General features: G+C 40.2%; 1 protein-coding gene across 1 annotated transcript in view; it reads right to left on the reverse strand.

Annotated features, from left to right (window-relative positions):
• ADGRG6 (adhesion G protein-coupled receptor G6) overlaps positions 1-23,099 on the reverse strand; it is a 116,937-nt gene that overhangs the window by 64,573 nt on the left and 29,265 nt on the right. Inside the window, exons 3-4 of the mRNA XM_082480914.1 lie at positions 7,743-8,084; positions 1,514-2,134 (exon numbers count right to left, since the gene is read on the reverse strand). Coding sequence (XP_082337040.1) covers positions 1,514-2,134; positions 7,743-8,084 — 963 coding nt within the window. The remainder of the gene's footprint in view (positions 1-1,513; positions 2,135-7,742; positions 8,085-23,099) is intronic.

Here is a 23,099-nt window from a genome sequence, read left to right on the forward strand (position 1 = left end):
AGAGGGGTGAAGGCACACAGTTGCTCATGTTTTTATAGAGGTGCTGCTTAAAGTTTTTTAGCAGAGGCATGCTGAGAGCTGAGCCAGTGAGCCTAGCTATAAATGAGCACCTCATGTTTTGGTTTGAGTAAACTAAAGCAAGCAAGATGGTTTTTTTAGGCACCTTAATCCTTCATGAGCTATTAGATACAGAAACTAGCACGGCTTTCATGATGCCAGCTTCTGGTTTAAGCTAAGGATTCTCAGAGTGCTGACAGATGCTCTGTCAGGAGACGCTTATATTGACACTATTTAAACTATGTTTAAACTAGTACGTAGTAAGGTGTCACAGAAGCAAGAAGGAAAAATTGGAGAGGACAACATTAGATACAAAGAGACCCCATGTGGTTCAGAAAGAACCAACATTTGTAAATATTTACTTTAACTTTTTGGGTTGGGTTTTTTTTTGTTGTTGTTGTTTTTTTAAACAAATGCGTATTTGCTACAATAGGAGGGCTCAAGCTGTGGACATGGAGTTTGCTAGCAGTCGATTTTCACAAGCATCATGTGTGAGTGTATAGGTTACTGCTGGCCATGATTCAGATTTTCCCCTATGCATTTTATAATTATCCAAATACCTCTAAAGTTGTTACTAACCAAAGCATTCTTTAAAAAAATTAAAAATAATGCTGGTCCAAAGCGACAAAGATTTTTCAGGTTCGATTTTTTTTTTAATCTGGAAAAAATTGTTCCAGTAGAAAATTATCAACCAGCTGTAATAACATATGCATATATAAAAATTGCACTTGGACACTTAGGAGAATCAAGTGTCTGAGCCATGAAAGGAGAACAGGCTGGACAAAATAATGAAATTTATCTTCTGGAGTAATCCACAGGGAGAAAGACCTTCAGTAATTACCTATTAAAAGAAGGACTGATAATATGTCAGCAAGAAGATAAAACCCGATGATTTTGATCTAAAACTCTTCCTTCCTGTCTGCCTCCTCTAATTTAATCTTTTCTCGTACTTTTCCACCTGATATGCATTGTTGTTTTGTCACTGCTTTCGCTGGCTCTGCACACACAGGCTAGCAAGTGCTCCTTCTGGCTAATCACAGGGCAGGTACAAACACATTTACTAAATGGTTAGTTAAGACACATTTGTTTCTCCAGAGACCACTCGAGTCTTACTTGAGGCTAGCAGGTACTTGCCTGTTATCCTCATTTCGTGTGAGTAGAAGGCCAACAAACAAACCGTGCAGGAAAAACTTTGATCTGCAGCTCATTCCAAGCAGCAACCCAATGCACTTAGGGGACTTGTTCTTTTCCTTTAGGGAATCAACTCTATACCCTCTCAAAGCCTCTGTGCACGGTAAGAGTTGAGCTAAAGTCTAAGAAAGGTAAGACTGTTCTTCTGTCACAGGAACTCTCTTCCCCTTCCCCCCCTGCCCCGTGCTGGTATATGATATGTTCAGCACAATGCAGAAGTGTGGGGGGAAAATAAGCAAAAAAAGATTTGGCAAGGCGTACTCACCGCAACTCAAATTGTTTTCTGCTTTCAGTGCTGAAGTTGGAATACTCCAGAATTCATTTTCCCAGTCTACAATGTTTCCTTTCACATCGCAGCTGAGGTTGGCCAGTGTTTGCGCATTCATGGTGAAATTCCAGAGGCGGAAGTTGTAAATGTCCCCATTTAGAGAGCTCACTTCATTGCTGTTAGAGCCCAGCACCAGCCTCCCGTTTCCAGGGATAACTTTGCCAAAGATCTCCGGACAGTACACTATATGATAGGTGCTTTTGGCATATACACCTACGCTGCCTGAGAAGCTATCCCCTACGACGCAGAGCTGTTGAAAGGTCCCTGTGAAAAACTCTGCATTTCGGGGCAACGCATTCTCAAGGATGCACTGCATGCCTGAGACAGACAGAAAATGGCCTTTTGCGGTCTTCCCGAAGCTGAAGAATTCTGTCAAAAACGCATCGGTGTAGGAGAAAACCTTCCAGTCGTCATTGTCATCGCTGCTGCCCTTGGTTGCTTCAAAGCACAGCGTAAACTGGCTAAGGTCTGGCACTGACACAGTCTCTGCCACGGACACAGCATCGATGTCGGGAACCTGGGGAATGATGACTTTCTGATTCCTCAGAGACACGGCAACTAGAACCAAGAGCAGACAAATAAATTAACAAAAAAATTGACTTCATCGTATAGAAATAAAGGCAGACCGGCAGCAGGGCTTAAAGTAACATTCATCGAATGAAACGCTCCTCAGGTGGTTTTTATCACTGTAATATACCAATAGCACACGTGAAGGGGCATTTGGCTTGAAAGGGCACTCAGCTAACAGTATGCAGAGCTCCTTTTCAACAGCACGGAGAATGCTGCACTACACACAGTTAACAACCCCTCAAGTTGCTTTAAAAGCAGTATTAGGACATATTAACAACTAACTTCCAACTCTGCCTCAGCTCACTTTATAAAAATTACTACTCGTTCATCTAGTAAGGATGCATTAGGCAATGGAATAAACCAGTTATTTGAAAAACACAGAATGACTGGCTTTTAAGATATATTATTTTAATTACTTGTCTGCATGACTGCATTACACCGATGAAGCTCAGGCCTTGCTTCTTTTAAATACTGCAATAGAAGAAAGCCCCCATTACATTCCTTGGCGAACTGAAGCCTTTTGATCCTGAATTCAGCTAACCGGTTTCTGCAAATCATTAGGCATCTCATTTTGTTCCCAGCAGCCTTCTAGTTGAATACTGCAATCGTGTGTTCATGAATATTTATACCCAAGCTGTTCACTATTTGCTAATATTTGGGTCAGCAGTTTGGGATTTTGCACAAGTATTTAGAAATAGCCAGTTCTCTTGCAAGTATGCACTGCAGTAAGGGTATTTAAGCATGGACGGAATTACTCCCTCTCTAGTCATTATTAAGCATTCTCATTCGCACTGGCAAAATGGCAGTCACCAAACGTGAAAAACAGTATCACACGACATATGCTTTTTTTCTCCATGAGTATATTAATGACAGTTTAAGGCACATTTAAGGCAGCAAAATTCTTCTAGTAAACTTCTCCACAGAAAGAAGTTTCAGGTTATCAGTCATGCAAAGGCATCAGATTGCAGCAGCCCTCAGTTTTACTTCTGGTTCCACCGTTCTGTGGCAGACCACATCTCCAGCCAATGTCTGCTACCTCTTTCGCACATTTGCACGGTGTATGTGCTGGAAGTGAAACTGGTTTTTGCTAGACCTGAAGAATAACTGCCACGGTAGTTAATCCTTAGTCTCCCCTGGGATTTTTAAGTGACGCCACAACACGTACATTAATTACTACACCTGTTCCCTTCTCAGAACGAAATAAAAACCTTTCAATATGAGAAGGTGAGACATGTGAGAGAAAGGTGGCTGTCACTCAGGAGAAGAGACAGATATATGGGGTATAAGGATGCCGTGTAGTCTGTGGTATTGCAGTTTCCCTTGGCCAGCCGCTTGCAAAGACTCTGAGCTCCAAACTACTATAGTTGGATATACACAAAGACATAATTTGACCAATATATTATACAGTAAAATAACATAAGGCACTGCACATTATCTGCCAGCCCAGCAACTGGAGAATGGGAGGGAAGAGAAAAAAATACTGGGCTTTTATAGATACTGGATTTACTTCATAGATTTTTTTTTTTTCTTGCCAAGGACAAAAGTATGGTGTAACAATTTTATAGATAGAAAACGGGTTGAACTCTCCATTGAAAACAGGGGCATGTTTTTTATGGGTTAATTATACTGTAAGCTTCTTTACAAAACATGGGAAGTGTTCCAGAAGAAGTACAAGACCTGAAAAAGAAGAAAGCTCATTCATATGGGCACTGTCCAGCTTGTGTTAAGGTGGTCAGGAGAGTTATGGACCACCTGCTCACATTTAAACACTACAGGAACAGAAATAAACAGAGAGGACGTTGCTCCGGTACTGAACAAGTCTACTCAACTTTGCCATGCTCATCTGGCAGATTTAACCGCTGGCACCTTCCCCGCACAGTGAAAGGACAAAACTGAGAAGTATTTTGTCCCTGTGGAGAAAACAGAATCCTGCCATCAACATTAAGCACAGATCTCTTTCCTGATTACTGTTGCACAGCCAGTCACCACGCTGATGAATTTCAGATGCTAGTACTGGAGAAACCAGTTATTCTCTGAGGAAGAATATACATATATTCTTGGAATATTCACCCAAGTGTTTAGACTACTTTCAGAATGACGTTAAGTTGTTTCTGTTCGGAAGATAACTGGATTACAGTGAACAGGGGTTTTTTTGGACACGCTGCTATTTACTCCTGAAGAATGTACAAAAGTCTTGGCAGCCCGGATGCAGTAGGAGCGACCAGCAACAGACAGCTCACTGTTCTGACATCCACATCGGCTTTTACGGGAGCGCTGGGATGATGCGAAGCCTGCCTCTGCTGCTTTTTAGAGCCCCTAGCTTACTTGCACCATACTGCCTCACATCTCAGACACCCCTTTACACGTAAGCAAGCCAGGAGTCCCTATACAGTATTTTACAAGCCCTCACAAGGGAAACCTGCTTTTCTGCCAGTTGATGAGCTTTTCAGCGTGGTTCAGTGCTTGAGTAGTGGCTTCTGCTATTCCTAGCTTCGCTGCTTTCGTCTGCCCTTTCACTGATGCTGGAAGATGATGCATCAACTTTAATGAGGTCTGCAAGCATCTACATACCAAATACCCGTTTGAGAGCTTTTTGTTTCTACCGCACTGAACTGCGGTTTTAATCTGGGCTACTGCAATACTGCTCAACTGCGCGCTAACGTTACATGACATTGTCTCAAGTATTTCTGTACTAACAGAGGTCTGTTGGCTCTCCTTCCTCTCCTTTTGGTGACTGAGTGACTTCTACTCACCGGTGGAGCTATTACTTATGCGGTTAACTATTATTAGAAAATTAGTTCACTTGCCAGCTTGTCAGCTGGTGTAAATTGACATAATTCCCCTAAGACTAGCAAAGCTGCATTCCTTTACTGCGGCTGAGGATATGGCCCATCCATCTGCCGTCGGTGTGCTGCAGGAGGCGACAACCAGGAAAGCCAACATTTGTGCGGGCGGCCAACCTGTTACGGATAACAGGACATGCTCTGTGAAACTCAGTTTGAAACCGCTCTTACATAAAACTGAGCAGTCACACAACAGCTGTTCTATTCTCGACTAATACCCACCCGAAACTCATTACTCTCTTATATTTGTCTTTCCCTGCACATATTTTTTCCTGGGTACATACTTTATATTAGGTTGTACCATTAATATCTTTTCAAATGACATTTCTAGATAGCAAATTGCTGTCTGTCTTTGAATGGCCCTTTACTTTCTAACTTTGCACTACTTTGTGAAACTCAAAATTTAACAAACTACTTAGTTTTACTATTTACGTATGCTCATTTCTGAGAAGTAAAAGAAAATATGAACATAACACTGTTCCCCTCACTCTGGGAGAATTAATGATTTTGCCCAGGTATCATATTCGTAGCAGTAACAATGGTGTCAGCTTGACAAAGGAGCTTTGAAACTCCCCTGGGGACCTGAAGGGTGTGCGCGTGCAATCTCTCCGATGGCTTTGGGAACTCTTTGCAAGGACAGGAGAGCATAGCACTGGCATCTGCCATGCAGATGTGTCGTAATTTCAGTCTGTGTGTGCGCTGATGTCCTATTGCCTACGTGCTTTTATAACTTGAAAGGAAAGCAGTACATTATCATCCTTTACCAAGTCCCTTTTCTGTATCCATTGCCAGGTTAAACATTTGCCACGATCTTTGTAACTATCTTCTGAACCCAATGTAATGGCACAACTGTGGGCAATAAGCAGAATATAGTTATAATCTGCCCTAGATGCATGCAGCCATGGCATCCGTGGTCAAAATCAAGAAGTCAGGTGAGAGTTACAGATTCGGAGTAATGAACCAAAATTCGTCAATCTTAGCCTAGATGCTTAACAGCAAGCCTTAACACAGAATTTCTGAACTAATATATATGTGAAACTTTAAAATAAGTCACTGGTGAAGGTCACTGATACCTTTACTCACACTGGGGAGTAATCTTATTCAAAATGAAAGGATACCTTCCAACACTTTTATTTTTAATGGCGCTATCTGTGAATGTAAGGTATTATTCAATTTGGCATGGAGGTAATATTTTTGCTTTCATAAAAAGCATACCTGTAGGCATATATACTACAAAAATGGTTCTCTGACTATGTCTGTGGACCTTTCCTCTCCTCCTCATTGAACACATCTGATGCAACACTGCATCTTTTAATTCCATTTGTAAGTTATCTTATCCCTTATAGTCATACTTAAACATTAAAATATGAAAGAGGAATAAATAAATAAATAATTTTGCATAATCAGATTGCATAGCATTTTTTATGATCCACTTGATTTTACAACTTCTTACAATACAGCAAGAGCTGCTATTTTCAAAGAGAAACCTTTCAGAAAATCTGCTTCCACTTTCAGAAAAGAACAGGTGTTCCTAGAACTATTACTACATGCATTTTGTCAGCATGAAAGGACCTCAGCAGAAACAAGTATTTTTTGTTCCTCTGATATGACATTACCTTTTTTCTTTTTGGAACTGCACACAAATTTTGCTGGCATAATCAGGACCGCTTTTGTCTTATGATTCTTGGGGGTTACTATCTTAATTATTTTAAAATATGTGATGTGTATAATAAATATTTTAAAAAAGAAAATCCTGAGAAAGACGTGCTTGTGACTGAAGAGATAACTACAAACCTGCTCAGTGTTGCTACAGCAGACAGCCAACCAACAGAACGTAAGTGCGCTACAATAATATAAATGCTCAACGCAATACTAGCATTCAGTCTAAGGGGTGTGACTTTAACAAAAAGAAAGCCTACTGAAAGCATGCAACTGTAAACTATAACCCTGAAGTGGAATGAATGGTAAGTAGCGTGTGGGGCCTGGAAGTGGTCATCCTAATGCCCTTTGTTACCTTGCTGCCCTTTACTGCCATGTGACAGCAACTTCTTATTAATGCTTTAAACAACAAAACAAACATCAATCACGTGTTATTTGTACCCTTATATTTTAGGGGAAAAAGCATGAGTGACTCTTTTTTTTTTTTTCAGTTGTTAGGCTTTTTAAAATCTAAGCATTGCTATGTATTTAAGGAAGAGAAAGGAAGGTCAAGGAACTGGAATGAAAGGCAGCCATTTTGCAATACCAGTTCATCCCTGGGAGCTTGTTCTAGAGGCTGGAAGAACTCCTGAGAAGTTCTGCCTTCCGCACAAACTCCTCCCCACCGTTGGGCATTTCACTGGGCCAGATGTGCAGGCCGGCCTTCCTTCTGGCTCAACTAAGTTCCCTCTCATGCTCTTCTTTGGGTTTCTCTGCCCCTCTGCAGGTACGCTGACCTGAAGGACACGCGTCCTGTGTCCAAACCCTTCAGTATAAATCTGCAGGGAGAGGCAGTGTTAGGCCTAAAATCTTTGCATGTGAAAAGTTTTTCTAACACACCTGATGTCATGTTCCAGAATAAAATAATTTATTTTCATCCAAAGAAAAATAAACTAGTTAAAATTGTGAGAACCCTGTAGCTTTACTCTGCAGCCTCCCCATCCTTTCCATTCTCATGAAGGACTGGATTCCTTCGGGAAGTGTTGTTCTAACCCTTATGGGACATTTCCTTCTAAATATCTCTAAGAGGGATGAAATGCTTTGGGTTTACTTACTTCGTACATAGCTGGCATTAAAACCTTTCTTTTGGATACTGAAGTCGCTTTTAAATGACACAATCATTTCATTTCCAGTAGAGTTATAGGATAATCCTTTGGCAGTGATGCCACAAAGGTTCATCGGGCTTTCTCCATTGTCTAATGTCAGTGAGTCATAAATGCAGCCAGGAGCTTCTTCAATATCAAAATCGATAAATGTTAGCTGTATGATGTATCCATGAGGTGCTCGGATGATCCACTTGCACGCTTGGCTGTTGGGGTAATCACTGGGGAAGCACGGAGAAGTGAAAACTCCAGAGGGGTCAGTTAGCACGATCCTACAGTCGTAGCATCCGTAAGCTGGCAATAAAAACAGAGAAAGGCTGGAGGTCAGGAAGAGAGATAACAACAGGAAAGGAATCATCAACACAATAACTGAATGTATTTCTCTTAGAAAAACATAAACAGAGATGGGAGGAAGAAAGGCAGAAAAAGGCCTGGTTTCTGGCGGGCAAAATACTGGAAGAAGAGTACAGCAAAATAATTTTTTATGTAAGAAATCCTGCACAAAAGAAATATTATACTGCTAAATATTCATGTGTGCACACAATATATTGTGTTATGCATACTGACCTGACAAAGGCGAAGCGACAGCAACATTTTTGAATTGAGAAAGGCAAACCAATTCCTAAACTGCAACTTCTAAAAAGGTGACTGGTATCATTTACATTTTTTGGCTGCTGGTCTGGTGCTGACTGGTGGCTATTCCAGCAGCTCTGTGCCATGCTATTGTTTCCAGTGGAATGTCCCTGGAACGCAGCAGCACAAGAGATGGGTCGAAGAGCGGCAGAAGCAGCAGCTCGGCGGAGCTCTGGAAGGTTAGTCATCAGCATTTCCGGCAAATGCTCTCCACATCACCCAGAAGGGTTGCAGTGAGCTACTGGCTTTTGAATCAACAGCAAATTACGGCACTCTTCCCGTGCTGACTCAGCTCCATTGGCATAATTGTGGCAATCGGGCTCTAAGAAATTCTTATCCTATTCCTCATGCCCCTTTGCTCACCTGCTGTGCTTATCCACGAGAATTTCAGGCCCAGTTAGTCCCCAGAGTTGCGTTTCTTGTTTGGTTTACATTTGCTCATTCATCATATATTTACTTAGTGTATTATATGACATAATTACCGTGAACTGCCTGCTGCTGAAATCTGCAACAGTTTGGCAAAGCAGAACTGAACAAACTGGGTGGGAACTGAATATCGCCACTATAGCTAACTGGCATATTTATGCTGAATTACTTTGCAAACATTTCATTAGGCCACAATCCTGCAACAAGTACTACAAGCTTGAAAAAAAAAAAAATAGGACGATGTGAACATGCGTTATTCGTTGCCCAAGCTAAAAGCAACTAAAAAAGCTGTCTAGTGTAAACTATATATGGAGCAGCTATGAAATAGGAATAAATGCAACAAACTTCTCCAACAAGCCCTTGATGTTTCTTTCCATTGCTTGGGTCCTGATATAGTTCAGTCACATTCAAATGGTGTTTGGCCTAAGCTAACGGACCCTGACTCTGTGAAGAGGCATGGCAAATAAAAAGAAGCAGTTTATATCCGTAGGGAGAATTGTGAGGTGTATTTTACAGAGTTTTTATGATTTTTATTTGCAAATCACAAATTCATATGGCCCCAAAGAGGTAAAGAGACTATTAATTAATTGGGCTCTCAGGGCCAAATGCAGGCTGGTTACATTAGAAAAGGCCAGTGGGATGCTTATTTGTTCAAATGAGAAAAAACGATTGTCTGCAAGATTTGCAGGTAGCTTTGGGAAGCAGTGGTGCTCATGACGTTGGAAAGCTGGATCTGTATAATACAAACAGGAGCCTGTCCACTCTTAATTTCTCTGCAAATGTTGACAGTCAGAGGGCTATGCTCACCTGCCCTGAAACCCTGCTGTTCCACTAATTAACCAGCGAGGGAATATTTACTTATTAATACGGTGACTATAAATCCTGCAGGTGTACAAACAGATGACGGCTTCGTCCAGTGGATTTTGCACAGATAGGTATTGGTTTTCAGAGAACCACCCTCGACTGAGAGGAGGAGGAACAGGAAAAGCACGCTCTAAACCACAAGCCACTGCGGTCTCCTAGTCCAGGGCGAGTGAGCCTCTACAGGGCCGAGCAGCCGTAAGACTGCTCCAGCTGGAAGGCTCGGTGATTCACGCTCCTGCCTTCGCTATTGCTAGGATGAGGGCTACAGGGGCTGCGGATTTGGCAGCGCTGCATCCACTCTCTTGCTCGTTCCTGCAGAGAAATAAATGACACAGAGCTATCTGGGCAGCTGAGAGCTTTCCCTGTGCACCCAGATGGACCTGAAGCCAGGGACTAAGCTGTTAGGTGATGTAAATACATATAGGAACATGGGCATTAATGTACATTCATTCAGCCTTGGACCCCCTAAAGATAATCTTAAGGGCATTCTAAAACATTGCTGAAACAGAAAAAATATGCCACTTGTCAGTAAAGGTGTATCTCTCAAATCTGTAGAATGGTACATTCAATTTGTCCATCAGAAAGAACATTCTTAAGAGAAACCTGCTGTTATTAATTCTATTGATCACCATCAGCCAAAACAGGACTCAACTCTTCTGTTTATCCCTCTCGAGTATTTATCATTGTTTCTAAGCTGTGTAAAAAATAAGTCAGTACATGTAACAAAAATACTTTTATTCCCACTGTCACTGTAAACACTAAAACATAAATGTTATTGATATTATTGGCTTTTTTCATTTAATCTTTTCCCTAACATATTCTAATTTTATTATACCAATATTGTTTTGTTGGTTATACAGAACTAACGCAAAAAATCCAGCCCCTAAATTTAGGTAGGAAAATAACTGCTCAAAACTTTACATATACAGAAGAAACAGATTTGGTGAGCAAAATAGTTTACTTTTTTGAAGTGGGTTGGCTCCATTTTGGTATAGTAGCTATTCTGTCCATGACTGCAATTTGAAGGAGAAATATCCTGTTTTCATGCAAATGTCCACAGTAGCAAGTAAAAAGAAAAGAAAACAAACAACAAAACTATATATAAACAGAATGGTTTTGAATGGAACTTTTTGCACAGCTTCTCATGAGACAGTTCTTTTTCTATAAACATCACCTATTTTACTCATTAAAGAGAAAAATTGCTGTGGCAACCTTAGGCTGCCAGCCAAAGCTGACAGATATTTTGCAATCCTATTGGCCCAGAACAGTTCTGAACTGTGGATACTGAATACTTGTTGCAATACACACCACTAACATTTCTACAAGCAATTTGAGATATTTTATTGATTTTAATGGGAACAAAATTAGCTACGATATTCTTGGGCAGGAACCCCACATACACAGAATCTGCCCGTCAAGTATTATCACCATAGACCACAGGAAATTCACTCTCTAAATATATTTTATCCAATAAAAGCCTTCATCTTTCCTCACACCCTCTTTTCTTCCCCAAACCAAAATGAACACCCTCCCCATATAGTGAAATCAAGCAGTTAATTTCAACGTTTCCTAAACTGAAAGTTTCAGGGGGGAATTCATTTGTCTCCATCATGAGAATACTCTGGAGTATGGTCTTCATTTCATAATAACTTTTTTTTTTCCTGCAGGGCTCATACTTCCTATAACAAAAGAATAATTAAGTATTTAGTATGACACTTCAACACTATACTGAAAAGGAAAATTAATAAATTCCTCTGGATTATGTTAGAGCTTTCACCGAAGTTATCTAAGTGATTCACAAATGTTAATTGACTTCAGGAGGGGAACTGACTGTAGGCAAAATGGCTTTTTCCCTTCCTATCATGCCCATTTTGTAAGGACAAGGTTAGGCACAGAGATAATGGACAAAAATGGCTAAAGTTTCCATGGATTTTGGGTTCCGAATCTGAGAAATGAGAGTACTGATTTTCCTTAACTACTTAGTATTTGTACAGGGTTTCATATGTCCAAAGCACACTATCTGTGACTTTAAACTGCAGCTGGGAGAGCAGTCTGCCAATCTGGCCCACTGTAGAAAATCCAAAAACGAGTACTTAGTGGCCAATGGAAAATTTTGGTCAAAGCAATTTGGCCATCTTTAATAGGAACTTATCGGTAAAGGCAGGGATAGAATCCCGTTCTCATGGTTGCCAATTTTCCTAACCATGAGACCATTCCCTCTCTTCTATGAGTCTCCTGCCCATTTCCCATATATACCTTTTCATTTCTATGAAGAGGAAAGTACCCTATACGAGTCTTTCCTACATCATGCTGAATCATCTGAAGACTGTCCTAAAACGAAGTGACTAAGGGAAACAGCATGTGACTCATTAAAGATCACACCATACAAACAGACATGTGCACACACAAACCTCATATCCTATGGAACAAAATTAACCACCCAGCTTGTCCCATCTACTGATTTTGTCTCTTTAGAGCTTCAGCACAGAATGTCACCATTTGAACTCATGAAGACACCTGCAGGCGCTCAGATACACAATTTACAAGTGACTTTCACAAGCCATTTGTGGGCAGATGAAGCCAGAGTCAGACCCAGAGCTACAACGCTGAACTGCAGATTTGGGAAGGAAACATTCTGTATATAGCCTCGTCCCATACGTTCTTACTTCTCTTTTTTGATTTCTTGTTTTATGACTCACACATTCCAGCACTTGCTTCCAAAATCTGTGGTAATATTCGTATTTTCCTCTAGCCCCTCACACTTCTCTACTTCTCTCCATTGTCATAATTTTTCCCCAAAACCTCATCTGTTGCCCTATTGTACTCTGCGCTTCTTTCTCAGGCATGAGTTTTGACTTCTACCTCTCCACCTGCTTTCCTTTCTGCACTTACCCAACCTCGGAGATACGCTGGACAACAAAGTTTGTTTGGCCAAGATTTTTTTTAAGCAGCCAAAACAAACCAGCTTGGGACACTGCCTATTTCAGCCCTAAAGACTTCAGGTTTGTGAAGGTTAGGATCTAAGGAAACAGGGTCTCTAGGGAAAAAAGTCTGCGCTTGAAATTTGTGCATTATCCAGTTTGTTTTCACACTAAGCTACACCTTGCATTGGGTTTTTCTTTTTCCAGCTGTAGCATGCAGCTGGCCTTCTGTACAACATTTTCCACCTGACAGAAGTGTAAATGACTACATATGCGTAGGCAGCGGCACAGGATACCAATGACAGCTGGAGTGGGTTGAATTAACACTACTGGTATTTTTTTAAAAAATCCATTAAAAGGCTGCCTCATAAAAGTAAGACAGAATGCTGCTGCATTCCATTTTGGCATGAAAATTAACACTACTTCTCCCTGTAAAGAACGCAACTTTCATATGAAAATATCCTGAAATAAATCTATGTAGCTCTGGGATCGAATTTTCAGAAAACAAAACAAAACAGTTTATAACTCCAGTCTTATGCAAGTGAACAATCAAATCGCCCCTGGCCGGCAGAATTAGGGCAGTCCCAAACCACAGGAAATCTTAGCTACAGCACCTAGCACTTTAGACATAAAAAAAGCAGTACAGAATTAATTACGACTTGCTTTCATGTAGACATCTGAGAACCTTTAAGAACTTTACATACATTTGAAAAGGCAGCCCTTAAAAGGATGGTCATTTTGATCTAAGAAAGAGAGAAGCACGGGGAGGTGACATGACCCAGGCACTTGCAAATATGTGGCAAAGCCCAAAACAGAAGTGAAACCTTACAATCGTTTACTGTGACAGCATGAAAAGATACCTAATTTGATAGACGTCAGGCAGGAAAAAGTCTTGCTTTATAATAAAGAATTAATTGTTGGCTGTTTTTTTTCTATTTCAAGGATGCCATAACAGAGATATGACCAAACATTAGGTTAAACATATTTATGACTCCAAATAGATGGGTGAATGAGGTCAGCAATGGGCACACCTGCAGACAAGCAAGAGGAAGGGCCAAACCACCAAGATGTGGGTGGTCTGGAATGGCTACAGAACAAACAAACCCATGTTATTCCAACGAGACACAAACACTAAACCCAGAACAGCTATCGCACGGCAAAGGCTTCAGCAGTAGCTTATCTTCACTTTAAAAAAATCTTTTGGGGTGTAAAGGAGATCTGTAGATCTACAGAAATACCTATATGCAAAATGTGAATACATTAATTTCAAAGAAATGTCACGTCATTCACTCTGGACCTAAAGTAATACTCTGCTTATTCACCTATAAGTTAGTTATAAGACAAGACTCACACAAATTTTTATGCAAAACATTAAGCATAGCACTCCTCTGGAGCCTCTGCACAGCAAACCATGTTGTCTGCTCTCTGCACAACCCACAATTTGATCGAGTCTTGTCTGAGAAAGTGCAAATGAGGAGGTGTGACGGGTTTATTTTTGCTTCTTTATTTACTTTCCAAATTGTAGAAGCTGTTTGATCTCCCCAAAAGATCCTTATTTTGCTACGGTATGCTGGCCCTGATGAAAATTACTATACACAATACATAATTTAATGTTAGCATGCATTGTAATCCTCAAATTAAACAGTTAATCCTAACTACTTAACCATCTGAATTTAAAAAAAAAAAATGGACAAAAATAAAGGACAAAACCAACAAAAGATTATCTCTGCAATAAATAGAAGGGAAGTAAGACTCTTATCCTGTTGTGTATAAAAGTTTGCCCCCGCACATACGATGTTACAGGCCTGCGGTCTACTGGCTGGAAATATGATTGGGATTGTGTGTAAATATAAACGGGCCCTGATTTGTAATGATAATATGGAACCATTTCTACTTCAGCATTTCTACAGTGTGCACAGCCCTAAATTCACAAAAATCTTGAGCAAACCCTAAAATCTCACAGATGTGATTTGGATTTAAGCACGGACTTCAAATTCAGCAACTGTTTAAAGTCCTCTCGTGCACAATGATGCCTTTGAGTCCTGTATTTGAAGCTTTACTGTCCCGTCTTCAGCCCTGCAGCCCCCTCAAGGCAGAACGGGAGGGCACGGCTCCATGACCGACTCCATAACCGCTGCCGTAGGGAAACAACAGGGGAGGCACTGCATGGACCGGGACGGCGGGGAAAGCTGTGCTGTCCTCTCCAGTTCCAGTCATTTTCTTTTCCTTCTAAGGAAAGGAGCAATAACTGGACCAACCTGCGCAAACACCCATTCAGGGAGAGAGATCCACTCTCAGACACACAGGTTGCATATGAGAAACTGGTAACCGTGTGATTGAATAATTAACAATTTCCTAATGTCCTAATGTGTCTAATGTCCACACAGCAATCCATACTCTTCCTTCCTTTCCTTGCCAACCCACTGGGCACATTCTAGATTCCCAAGTTGCTGACTGAATTTGGGGGGGAGCGAGAGGTTGATCTTTTATATCAAACCGTCACAGAAATAGTTCCTTCCAATCTTTCAATTTCTTTCCCAAATCACTTTCTGCCTGCAGACCAGGAAAGGCAAGGTTTAATTCTAATTCAGTCATGAACTTTTTAAAAATGTCACCAAGTCAGAGTCTCTTATTCCCTACACTCCCCACTTAAAAATAGAAACATTATTCCTCGAGGTAGGGTTCAAACCCATCCCATCACCCTTTGTTAGTAGGATGTTATATTAACTTCCAGCTCTGCGAAAGCCGTAACAGGCTTTGACGCTGGACAACTTGTGTGTGGAGAAATATATTTCAGCTCCCATTTGGGGGGTTTTAAATTTCTCCAAACACAGAACACTTAAACTGCTGTTCACCAAAATACCTAGCAGTATAGTGTAGTTCATCAAAAAATAAACCCCAGTACAATTTAAATAATTCTTTAAAACATTCCTAAAATACTTATCTATATTAATAGGTGTAGAATATATAGAATCCCCAACAGGATAAACATTACCAGCTTTTATGTGAAGCTACCTCCATAGACTCATCAGTGATATAACCAGCATAGTTCAAAAAATAAAAATCTTACAAGCTTTATATGAGTGAAACTTCACATTATCCTACTTAAAGCTGCAACACATAATCAAATGCATGTCGCAATCATGAGTATAATAAAGATGTAATTAGGAAGAATCTTTTATCTCTGTGTTATTCTTGGTTTGCAAATGTGAGGTTTTTTGTTGATTTGTGAGACAACACTATTTTAAGCACGATTAAAAACTCAGGCCAGGCTCTTCGTTCTGCATCGTTCCCATTGCATCATCTTCATAGTACTCCTTGTACCCAGCAAGAATTTAAAGCCTCCATATTCCTGACTGGAAATAGCACATAACCCTGGCAGAGCCTTTTATAATTCAATGAAAGACAAGATTGTGCTCTCACAAAATAATTCAACAATTGGGTTTTGGCCACTGAAGCCAGGAGACAAAGAGAGTACTATGCCCTGGCCAGTCATATCAGCTTGCCTCGCATCTTCTTTTGCTGATGCATTATGTCCTGCAGCATACACTTTAAATGGCTGAACCGGTTGGTGCACCTAAGAGTAGTGAAATGGTAGAAAAAACCAAAAAGTCTCCTCACAGGCTAATATATAGACGTATATGAAAGTATAACTGTTGTCTGTGAAGTCGCTTGTTATTCCTGCTTCCTGATGTTCTAACCCTTATTGCTTATCAGTTTATTACCAAATTAAATTTTTCATCGCAGGGAGTTAGAACTGGTTATTTTCGCTCTTTTGTAAGACAAGAACAAGGCACTTAGTTAATGAAATTATACGTGGCAAATTGAAAACTGATAAAAGACAATATTTTCTCTTATATTACGACGTCAGTCTGTGGAACTCTGACCTGAAAAGTATCAAGGCAAAGAACATAAAATTCAGAAAGCCAACAGACATTTTTCCAAGTATGTAATAAGACCTCTGAATCCCTCCAGGTATGTAATAATTGATAAGAAGAGACATATCTATACGGAATTGTAAGCCTCATGGCTTATGCTTGAAACTACTCTCAACCAACTGATCAGGAACAGTATCAACAGCTCCACCTTGATGGCGGTCAGGATCCCGGGCTCCGGGACTCGACTGCCCTTACGGCCGCAGCACGAGGCTGACCCCGGCACCGCTCAGGCCAGCCCAGCCAGCTCTTCTCCAAACCCTTCCCCAACATGCAACCGGAATACCTGAATGTATTTATACCCGCGTGTGTTTGGGACACGGCATGAGCTGCCCTCTGAGGCAGAGAACAGCCCCTGGCACGTCTCATTTACCGGAACAGAGGTGGCCAGTACGTGTGTGGGAAAGGGAAAGCGAGGCAGAGCTTGAGGCCCTATCTTGTGTATCTTATGCAGGAGCCAATACAGCAGTTCTCGCTACTTTTGGTGGTTCAAACACTACACGTAAATCCGGGAGAAACAGGTGGTAGTACATCCTGTTTCTAACATGATAATAAAAATTATCTTTCAGGATACACTTGAGGTCAGTAACAGTAATAATGTACCAAAAAAAATCAGGAAGAGCAAAGCTTCATTTTCAAATCTGAGGTTAAGATTAGAAAAGCAGAAGTGAGAATAGTAGATTACTGACTCAGGAAGCATTTACCATGAACGCAGGCAGTAACTAGCTACTACTAAACCCAGCAGCGGACTTTTCACTTAAACCAAGACAGCCGAAGCTGATCTGCGCTTTCTCATGACACAATTGTATAACATGGTCCTACATCGAGAGAGATTTTGTTATTTATTTTCTCATAAATAAATATATAAACCACAGCATGATTCTTAATCCTTTTTGTAACGGACATAGATGGACTGGAACTTTACACCAATTTAGAGCGTACCATTCGCATGCACGCTGTTGAGACTTTGGACGGGACATCTCAGGGAACTGACCTGTAGAATTCCCAAGATTAGCATCCTAACCAGCCCTCAAATGGAGTCAGCCAAGTATTAACATTATTGGCATTTGTTATACGCCGGATCTCCAAAACATTATGGTAGCCCTGGAAAGATGAGAGCTGATGTTCTTCGGTCTCTCAGAGTGGGATGCTAGCACGATACAAAGACCATTAGAAATTCATTGCGTTTCCAGATACTCCATACCACCCACAGGCCCCATTTTACGCTGGAATTCAGTAGGTATTTATTTCTGATGGATTACCATTGCCACTAAAAGCTCTGACCCCTCTTGATTGCTCTAGCACAAATATCCAGCCCCCTGACAGCAACCGACTTTATCACAGCAGTGGCTCCAGCAGGTTTTGATTGATCTGGGAAATTGAGGGAACCAGCTACAATAGAAGAAAATATGTTCAGAGCCAGGGTGGGGGCCCTGCACTGCCTGTTTCCCCTTAGTTGTTTGGTTGTGTGCCAATGAAAATGGAAGTGGAAACAAACACACTGACTGGGTAAATCTGCCCTGACCCATATGAGTGGAGTTCACACTGTAGACAAAGTTATGGATTTCCCCCAGAGGGAGGGGGTAATGTGAAAATCCTGTGTTACACCCATTGTAACTTAAGAATATTTTCATTGGCATTCCTGTGAAAATCTTATAAAAATAACAGAATTGACTCGCTAGTTTTGGCCTGTGTTGGATTTTTTTCCACAAAGTAGCAGAAGTTTGGGACAGAGTGGTATTGACAGCTCAGTTTAGATATGCTGGTTAAAAAAAAAGTATTAACTAGTACGGGCTAGTACAATAAGCACGTAAGCTAACACACGTCAGTAAAGAGAAGATTATGTTAGGAAAGACATAGGGTGTGAACAGGTTGCTGCGCATAATATAATGGTTTCAAACTGAGATCTACATATCACATTCCATCAGAAATCATGCTGAGATTTATAAGAGGAATGGTCATCAAGAATGTCGCATTTTTGTCCACTCCAGCAAGAAATTCTGGCTGCCGGTTCCTAGCTGTTCAGTTACTACATTGTTACAAAAAGGATCACAACCTCAGCTGGAGTAAATCCATGGGTGCAGTTAGCTTCAACACAACTCTACCAGGATGTATGAGCTGAGGAGCTGTATGGCTAAATAATTTCTTGGGTATCATTCGCGCAAGCGTCACGCTTGCCTGGGAGGCTGTTCAAAAAATGAATGGGAAAACTGCTCGCAATCTTTTAGTGAGGTGTGGTTTGTAGGAATTTGAGATCCCATCAAACTGCACAGAGACTGGTTAAAATAATGTCATATCTGAGTAAAGGTCACGTTCTTAGTAAAACTCAGTCATACAGATGCATACAAGAAATACATTTCCCCTACACATACCTTGGACACAGTCTAAGGAAACTGTTAGGATGAAATTTCTGGGTAGCAGAATATTTTATGCAGTGAAAGTAGAAAATACTGCCTCTTCGCTGGGTGCTTTACCCAACAAATCCAACACACCCCCCCCCAATATCCAAAGGAGTTTCCATTTGACCCATGATGCACTCAACATCTTTTACTGCTTATAAGAGGACAGTGCAACTGTAGAGTTTTCTTTCCCAGGCTGCAACCTTGGAACGCCTTTTCTGGCTGCTACTACCAGTATTCAGAACAAGCATCATTCTTAACTCTTATGAAGGCCTCTAGAAAACACAAAGTGGGGCCGGTTATTGTACTACTAGTCAGTTATATTCTTCAAGCTTTGTGTGTTTATAGGCCAAATTTTGGGTCTTGAAGGTTTTTTTTAATTTTTTAGCTAGCCCAGAAAATCTTCAACCTCTTGCAGCAGAGGTTGAAACTCCAGTTTGCTGGTGTTTAACAAGATACAGAAATCGTGCACAGTTACTTCACACTGGAATTCACTATTATAATACAATACCAAGGCATTCTAGACATACTGGAAAACACCAACTCAAAAGCAATTTCATACAGAGCCTTTGAATAATTTTTAGGGTTTTATTACTTCTCCTTTCTACTAGTTTTCAAAGTATCTATTTCAATATGATTTGGGCTACTTATATTTCAATACTTTAGTATTTTGGGGGTTATTTCAGTTAGCTACTAAAAAATACATGCTGTCAGTAACATGTTTGTCTCGTGATCTGGAAGAAGGAGCAATTTAAGTCCAAATATTTGGGATTTTTTAAACATCAGAAAATAATGAAGAAGAGTTTTGCTATTACCCCACCATAGAAAATTAGTCATGCTTTCACCTTCCAAAGAAAGTAACATATTTAGTGTTAGAACTTATTATTTAATCAGTTCTGCGCAGAGCAAACTGAAAACGTGTTCTGAATAATGTTATCAGGTACTTTCTTGTACTCTACTAATGGAGAGGTTAGGAGACTGGAAAGGGGTTAGAGCCTCTCTGCTACTTGAAGCTTTCACCTCTCGTACCTCATTTAGGGACTGTTGGAAACAGGAAGCTACAGAAGTAAAACTGAGATCAGACATTACTTCTCAATAGTTTGCATTGGTAAGAAGAGATTAATGCCATGTACTATATGGCAAACTAATATCTATCGGGGGGAACTGTGTATATTTTTGACATTTAGTGTTACTTTGACATCTCTAATGCTGTTTTTTTCTCTATATTCTCAAAGAAGGCATTTGTTATAATTTGAATAATTTCAGTCCTGAAGCAGCTACAACTGCTTCCTTATCGTGGTCTTTCTACCAGATATAAAGGCGGAAGGGAATGGCATGCCTAGCTCAAAACAGCAATCCCTTCACTGCTGTATTACTAATTTCCACCCCTGCTTTGGTGGCGTATTTCTCCTTTACATAACAGCAGAAAAGAAAACATTACGAATGCAGACAGCAAAGTCTTGTATTAAACAGTCAAGTGTCTCCCTACTGCTTCCATTAAGCTTACAATGACTGATCTTTGTGTGACTACACCTGAACCTTTTATTTTTGCTAGTCTGTGCTATGTGATTTATTTTTCTAACCTCCATTCAGTTGTCCAACAGCTCCAGCCACTGAACTCCCACTGCAATCAATCAAGAAGTCTCCCTACACATTCCAGTGCTTTTCCAACTATATCAGCTTTTTCTACCAGTTCCCTAGAGAAGAATATTCCATGGATGAACGGACTTCCAAGTTAGGAATTTGATTCCAATCAGACTACATGTATTTAACTCTTTGAGGATGCACAGTGTGTGTCGCGCTTTTTTTGCGTCTTGCAAAAGAACCACTGAAAGCAAGAAAACAAATTCACAATGATCAACTCAGAAATAAATAACTGATCTAACTGTCTTTCTCGTCGACTATGATCGCTTAACACATCCAAGCCAGAAAATATTCTCTCTTCAGCAAGGAAACTATGATAGGTTTGAAAACCTCTCTGTTAGGTTTCAAAACACTTTACGTCTTGTTTTTATTATTTGTCTACTCTACATCTTCATGAACAGGTTTCCAGATATTGATGTGATGTTTTTAACGTCTCCTACAAAGCTAAAGTGGTCTCTGTGTTCAGAACATGCATTGCATTTAATTATGCAATACCGGACTGCTTCAGCTCTCAGATACCAGGAGAATTCAATTCTTCACTGAAAGAGGAATTCTGAAAATAGACTTACAACTTCTTGTTTCCCCAAGTTGAAATCAGCAAGTTATTCAGCTTATTATAAGAACAAAAATGCTTTCTTAGTCTTAACAGAACTTGCTTCATGTGAAGGAACTTAATCTATTTTCTGTGGTGGTTCTGCAGTCATCAGCATTATTTGGAAACAACATCTAAAACACTTGCCACTTAATGGAAACTGCAGAGTTTTACAATTGACTTGCTCTGTAATTTCTGAAACCAGACCAAGCCAATCAAGCAAAGGAAACCTCTTTCATGAATCTGTTATTTACATATAAAGCAGACAGGAAAAAGGTATTTTGTTAGCTCTGGAGACACAGTTTAAGGAGGTTTTAAAAGATTAGGAAGCATAATGACAGGTGCACAGTGTTCCTTGAAATGAGACGGGAAGTGAGTACGAGACAGAAGTTTATGGCACCATCCTTCTATAAAACTAAATGGACAAACTGTTCTCTCTTAATAATGACTATACACTAACAGTTACAACCAAGTATTGTACCTTTACTTGACCTTTAACACATTGTACTGCATTAATTGCCTTAACTATTCAATTAATGACAGCCAAGCCCCGGGTTGCTCCCATATTCCTTTTGTCTAAGATTATTTTTTAAAATAATTTTCCTGAAATATAAAATTCAAGCTCAAGCAAGCCAACATGTGTCATCATCTCAAAACGTAACATCCTCACCTTTTAATTTTTCAGGTAATGTTTCTAGCAAAACCCACCCTCAGAGAACACCAATGACCGCAGTGCCCTCCCTTCTTAACACCGTTTCCAACACAGCTTCCAGCCACATTTGAACATCTCAACTGTTCTCAAGGAAAACCCATTCCAAAGCACAGTTAAAAAGATCTATTCCTGTTTATAGAGTTGGAGTCCATTTAGCAATTTTCTCTGTCTTTGCACCTGAAATACAAACTAATACAAAAGTATCTGTTTAAGATCTGCCATCAGTATTGAATATCTACACAGAATATCCAGACCCCTCTGAGAATCAAATCCCAGTTTGATTGCAGCTTTACTACTGTTGAAATTTTCAAAGCCTCAAAGACTGAATCTTTCAAGATAGTAAGCCCTGAGCTTTCCAGGGATGGAGCCGCACTGACATCTAAAATAAAATGGGCTTAATAAAAAGAGCAAATATGGAACAGACATTAATCAAACTCTAATATTAAACACCTGACTCTTTGAAGTGCCAAGAGTGCTTACAATTCCCACTGCTTTCGTATTACTTACCTTTGATTATAGTCTTTAATCGCAATTACTCTGATTCTGTAAATACTCAAAATCTTAAAGTTCACGATACCATAACTTTTGAGCTAGCGTTTGAACAAGCAATGGTGCAAGCCCAGAGATGTAAACATACCAGCCCCGAGAGTATAAGCATACTTCTCAAAAAGAGGGAGGGGTATTTTGCCTCCTGAATGTACATTTACTTTGCGGTAACCGTGAATAACAAGAGTTAGAAGCACCGAGTTAAAAGACAGTACATTTTTACCCATGACTACAAGTTTGTGATCATGCAGAGTTAGCGGCAAAGTTTGGAGGGAGAAGGCAAAAGAAATATCTCAGTGTCGTGACATAGAATGATTAACAGAAAAGCAATTTGCCATGTGTGACAACTAATAAAAAAGCAACAAAACATAAGGCATATGCCAATTGCTACGGCACATGTCGGGATGTTACCAGTCTGACCCTTCATGATGCACTAAGTAGAGCAGCAAGGTATTTAAACTTCCCTCATATAATAAATAGAGTAAAGCAGTGTTCTTGGGGTTCTCTTTTTTTTTTTTTTTCCACCTAACTTCTTCACATATGCTGTGTAAACTCTTAAACTGCAAACTCGGTTCACAAACAAACCCATCAATGACTTTTATCTCAGCTCTTTTAGGACTTATCTCAGTGATCATTT

Source organism: Vanellus vanellus, assembly GCF_965231255.1.
Source record: "Vanellus vanellus genome assembly, chromosome: 3".
NCBI lineage: Eukaryota > Metazoa > Chordata > Aves > Charadriiformes > Charadriidae > Vanellus > Vanellus vanellus.